The sequence below is a fragment of the Cheilinus undulatus genome, linkage group 16, assembly GCF_018320785.1.
Source record: "Cheilinus undulatus linkage group 16, ASM1832078v1, whole genome shotgun sequence".
In the NCBI taxonomy this organism is placed as follows: Eukaryota; Metazoa; Chordata; class Actinopteri; order Labriformes; family Labridae; genus Cheilinus; species Cheilinus undulatus.
Genome location: NC_054880.1, coordinates 32,232,516 through 32,238,515, shown reverse-complemented (window position 1 = coordinate 32,238,515; position 6,000 = coordinate 32,232,516). Strand labels below are relative to the sequence as shown.

Genomic DNA, 6,000 nt, shown 5'->3' with positions numbered 1-6,000 from the left:
AATTGAACCCAGCTTTCCAAAAAATTAGTTAATTCCAGTTAATTTATGATTTAGCAAGTCAACTTTTGTAGGGTTGTAACATTGCCATTGTTTGGTTTTCCCACAGAGACGTAAGATTCATCTTACGTTTTAAGACATTTGGAGGCCCCATGCAAAGACTTCCCCATTTAGCTTAAAGTTATCATAATGAGTGAACAAAATATTTTAACATCTCCTTTCAGGAAACAAAGCCAGAGAACCAAAGGACATACCCAAATCTGAAATATCAATTCAAAGATATCAGAGCTGCAACTCACCTCATGTCTTTGTGTAACTTTTAAGAACAGTTAAAAAGGTGTATTTTTGTTGCAATATCCATTGTTTTGCCATAATTCAACCGTTTTTATTCATCATATGCCATTTTACCACACAGTGATTCATCAACTCATTGTTTCTATCTGTCTATATGGATCTACCTCACTGTCATTTACTTAATATGAAGTCATTTTAGGTGATTTTTTTTTAAGGGGTTTGCTCCTGCTGTTGGGGCCTGGGCTTCTCCTCAGGGATGCCAGATAGACTGTTTTACTTTTCCATGGCATGGGATATATTACCAACTGGGCAACACCCCACATACAGTGTTTTGGGAAGGGCAGAGCCTGTTCTGTTTGTCACATTAAATATGGGCCAGCCAAAGAAACAAAACACTTGACACAGTAGGCATATGTCACCCTGGAGAGTTAATCATATAAGCTCAACAGGCAGCTGGTGCTATATCAATACACGATTCTTTAACATCAGTGGAGCCAGTTGGTAAATAAAACTTGCTGAATACAGTTGGGAAACGAGCAAAAACATGTTAGCTCCAAGAAAGGCTTTCAGTGTGATTCTTTGCTCTTCTTTCAATAAGGAAATACTGATAAAACTGTTGCTGTAGCTGCACTAATGCTAATCTCCTCACTGGCCACCATTGTTTACAGGCTTACAGTACAACTAAACAACATAGCTACCTCATACATTTTCCTCAAATGTCCCTGATTGGTCTGATTATTCTCTGACCGGTAACAGTGGTTTCAGCTTGGACATGGAGTCTGGCCAATTCATTGGCTTTGCAAGGTTAGATTCAACCCAGTACTGGGGTTTTAACAGCAGTGACAGACTGAGGTGCATTGTCATTCAAAGGCCTTTGGAGACAAAAATAATCAATAGGTGACTCATGCAAGATTTTCAGCTGAATGCTTAAGCTTTTTTTTGCAAACTGAAACAAACTCTAGATGGCCACAAAGAATGCTAAAACGGCTCATTCTCTCTAACAGAAAAAAGGCTGTGTGACTGTGTACAGGCCTTGATGTTCAGGAGAGGGCAGTAAAACCAAGCTGGCTGCCTGCTGAATTTGTGTCATGGCAATTCATCCTTTACTTCAAGTGTCTACACAGGTGAAATTCTCCAAGGGTGCTGGTGCTCTTAGGTAGCTATGTGGGCAAAAATATCTTGACTGAACAAGAGGAGACATGTAGCCCAGTTGGGCAAAGGTTTGTCCTAGTCTGTATGTCTGCACCTGGAAGCACTCCATCACACTCCCCCACTGGTAAAAAAAGACGTCAACTACATTGCCCCAAGTGGGACTAGAATCAGTGTCTTAATTTGTTCTAAGGCACCAGATGAGTCATATGGCTTTCTTGTCTAGCACTTATGCAGCAGTGGATACAATATATTCTATACATATGACATGGTTTGTGTTGGTGCAAATACATTTTTACATTCTTGTGAATTCTAATGGGATAAAATGCTTTTCCTTAAAATCGTGACTATTTTGCTACATTACATCAACACCAATTTGATTTATATTATCTTTACATTCTTGCCATGGCTCATTCATCAACCACATACAGTCCATTTTTTATACTTTACGAAAGTGGAGTTTTGTCAGGGTTGCTGAATAACCCCTACAAGTGAGGTGTTTATATTCTCAAGATAATGAGAAGAAGGTCTGAACAGCGATCAAGCACCTCCATTATGCCTGCAGAAAGCAATACATCATAAAACACTTCATTACTGAGTAGACTACGTAAAGCTGAAGGATTCTTTGCATTCAGGTCATCTCAGGTTCCAGACCTTTCCTTGACCAACTCCTATGTCAGCATTGACATTGAAATAAACTTACAAAACATTTGCTACAATGTAGAAATGATAAATTTCCACATACAATAGTGTCAGCTTTCCATCTGAAATCTCTCAACTTTTCTCTTCACTAAAATGTTTCTCTGTCCTGTTCATCCTCTGACACAGCAGCATCGCATGTCCTGCCGTCTACTTGCCCACACTAGTCTTTTGTTTTGCATTATGTTTCTGTGCAATGCCGTAGGGCACATGTGCAGCAATGGTTCCCATCTCAGCTGCTCCTTCCACATGAAACATCTGATCATCAAAGTAGATGTGAGGCCTGATCTTTTCCAGCATGGGACCCTTTGGTGCCCCCGCGAGGAACAAGGCTTCATCAATCTCCAAGCCCCAGGCCCTGAGAGTCTTCAGCGCTCGGATGCCGGAGCTGGCTGCGCTACGAGCTGTGACCAAGAACGTACGGATGGGACAGTCCAGACGGTGGCCTTTGGCATAAAACTTTTTCTGGAGCTTCCCTAAGGCTTCCAGGAAGCCCTTCAGTGGACCCTGTGAAGTAAAGCAGAGATTTGACTTGGTCTATTTTAATTCAGTGACCTTTTTAAAGGTTATTCATGACATAATGCTGGCATTGCATGTATAACCAGAACAAAAATACTTCACTGAAATAAACAGAAATTATATAAAAACCTGAACAGCTTAGGTAGAATGAAAGAACAACATTTAGAGACACTTTCAATCCCAGTGCAATTGGAAACTATTTATCCTCTCATTTCACATTATATATTCATGGAATTATCTGATTTACAATTGAAATAAATGAATTCACATTATCTCATAATAATTTCAAGGTAATTAGAGAGCTGCATAGAAATAGCAATGCCAGGCTTCAAGGGAGATTAAGGTAGAGAGCGAGAGAGAGAGAGAAAGGATTTTTGCTCCTCATAATCATAAATGACTTTAAAAAAAGCTCACCTATTCTGAGAAACAGCACAATGACTTTAAGTATGACAATCACAGGCCTGTGCGACACCCAAACATTCTAGAACATTACAACAGTGAACTACATACATGATCCAGTAGTGTGTCTTCATTGTCCCTCTCATGTTCGAAGAATTTGTCCAGGCCATGGGCCTTAAAGATGCGCTCAGACTCATCTGAAAAGAGGACAGCATCGCCATCAAATGCTACTCTCAGCTGAGACTCCGACACCTCTGTTTGCTTTTCTGGCAGGAACATGGTGGCCGCTGCGATGCCTGAACACAATCACAGACAAAGAACTGTTTTATGGAAAGGAATAGTTGAACAAATTTGACTTTGCTTCACAGTTGTTCACTTCTTTGGTTCACTGGCCTTCTCTCCATTTGGGGATATTTTCTTGTTATTAAAGTGGCCTCACTGCATTGAGCCTCTAAGCTAATGCTACTTTTATTTATAAATCTCTTCATTCTGTCCATGTTGACGGTTAGTCTCTGACTTATGATTAGGCTGATGATGGCAACAGGCCTTAAGAAAGTCTATGGATAAGATCCGCGCAGTGTCACTTCCTGCTTTCCAATATGACCACACCCCCTTTTGGGGGAAAACAGGCTCTCGGATTGAATGACAGTAGGTTAGAAAACATCAGTAACAATGTGATTAAAAGCAATTTTGTTGTGCTTTGTGTCTGAAACAACTAAAAAGCCATACTTTAAGGCATATTTTGTCATTCTCAAATGACAAAAACTGTCAAAGAATAGTTCTGTGTCTTTTGGCTGAACCTCAAGAGGACTAAAACAGAGAGTTGTTGGACTGATGCAGGGCTCTAAATGACTTTAAGCTCTCTGACAGCAGGAGTTGTAGTCTGTCTGCCTGTTAGCAGCTTTTTCACACATTAACTAACTTATTGACCACATTCAAGTGTTAAGATCCAACACACATAAGGTATATGATGACGGTTTATGACATCTCCAGTCACAAGATGGGACTGTTGGTCCAGTTTAACAGAGGAAGATGAACACACCCTCATTTACATCTATAATTTCATTTATATTAATACTATTGTTACGATGCAAGTATTTTTTTCATAAATGGCCTAAATTATTTTTATCTCAATGGCCATTGGATTTTGGCTAGAAACAACCGTTTCACTGTACCGTTTTCATATTTTAAGCTTTTAAATCCCTAATGACCCCATCTTTTCCACTGGTTGCCATTCATTTTGATGGAATGTTTTCCACCAGAAAGGGGCAGGGCTGGCATCGTCTGGGCGAAGTACCTGAATGGGTTAAATGGGTTTTTTAACTTGATCAAAGCAAATACAGAGACTTTAACATTAATAGGAAAGCATTTGCAGAGTCACAAAGTACAATTAACAGGAACCTAGTATTGCATTTCATGTCCAAATTTAAGAGTGTCACCAGTTAAACCCTGACACCGGTTCAGAAAATAAATAAATAAATTAAAGGTTGACATGGAAGTTAAATCTAATGGGTTTTTTAAATTTGATTCTGGGACTTAAAATTATTTGAACTTTATTTACATTTTTTTAGGGTTATGGTTTTTATTTTTGCAAATGACCTCTTACAGCTCACCTGCAGCCCCTCTGGGGTCCACCAGAGTGCGCCGACCCACACTTTGGGAAGCACTGGTCTATATATATTGGAATAAAACATAGGAAGGAACACAGGAAAATCATGCAAACATTTTTTTTAACAATGCCTGGTGCTAACACACACTAAAGAAAATTCCAAGAGTGATGGACTTCAATATTTTATTAACATATAGCTAAGTAGTTGAACACAATAGATAAAAGCCTCGGATAAGTTTTGCCCAATGGCAGTTCTACTGTTAATCAAACTGATGGCACCTGTGCAACCTGCACACATTTCACATGATAGCGAGGATGAAACCAATAAGGTACAAAGTTTTTTGCCCTCAACAGCACTGGAGAGAAACTGTCAATTAACATTTACTTCAATTAATTAGTCTTAGTCTGGAAGAATCCTGCAGACAATTTATAAGAATTACCTTCAATTAAGCAAAGCAGAGCAGAAAAGGTCATCAAGGTAAAACAATTACATCGAGTAGTGACATAATTTATTGCTAAAAAAAGAAAAATGTTTCCAGACAGCTGAAGGAAGAAAAACTCGAGAAGAAATACTTGAAAGCCTTCAGCTTACAGGAAGCATTAACCAGTGGATTTACAGCAAATAAGGACCTTTCATTTAAAATGTCAAGGAGACTTCCTTTGCTTGGCTCTCTGGCTCACTGCGGGTGTGTGGGGGTGTTTGTGTGCAGTGGGGTTGTTACATGGTGTGTGCTTTCCACAGTCACTCTCACTGCATTAGTGACATTAAGCATGTAAGGCACATGAAGAATGTCCCTGCGGTCAACTTGAAAGGTACATAGTCATACTATGAAGTATCAGCCCTCCTGTTTATTTACCCTCAAACCAGAAACACAGAGTGTGGCCCAGCAGACTCAGAATGGGATTTGCTGTACCTGATTCGAAAAAAACCAGATTTATTAGAACAATCTGTTCCAACAAAACTTAACAAATCGACAACTATTATAAGTAATCATGCCAAGACAGTTTAGCTGTAACTGACTTAGCATGATTATCTCGATTACTGCATTCACCATTTACTTTTTTAAAGTAAAGCACAGTGAAATGTGCAAATTTAAAGATCAGACTCAGAAGCAGCTGTAACATCAATCCCTTCACATTTCAGATTACTGTATTTAGTTTTCTCCTGCTGTGCAGCAGAGCATTTTAGTATCTTGCAATGCTTTTGCTGGGTGCATGTAAGAGGCAAAAGAGACATTATTACTGGTTGTATGGCAATGATAGCAATGTGTTTGCAAAGTTTATTCCATAATATGAAAATGAGTTCATTTTTAAACATCAGTCTACTGCCAACC

The 6,000-nt window shown here is 39.1% G+C and overlaps 1 protein-coding gene across 1 annotated transcript in view; it reads right to left on the bottom strand.

Moving 5' to 3' along the window:
• Positions 1-401: 401 nt before the first annotated feature.
• nt5c1aa (5'-nucleotidase, cytosolic IAa) overlaps positions 402-6,000 on the bottom strand; it is a 29,352-nt gene continuing 23,753 nt past the window's right edge. The window contains exons 6-7 of the mRNA XM_041809576.1: positions 3,169-3,353; positions 402-2,646 (exon numbers count right to left, since the gene is read on the bottom strand). Of these exons, the coding sequence (XP_041665510.1) occupies positions 2,290-2,646; positions 3,169-3,353 (542 nt within the window). The 3' untranslated portion in view covers positions 402-2,289. The remainder of the gene's footprint in view (positions 2,647-3,168; positions 3,354-6,000) is intronic.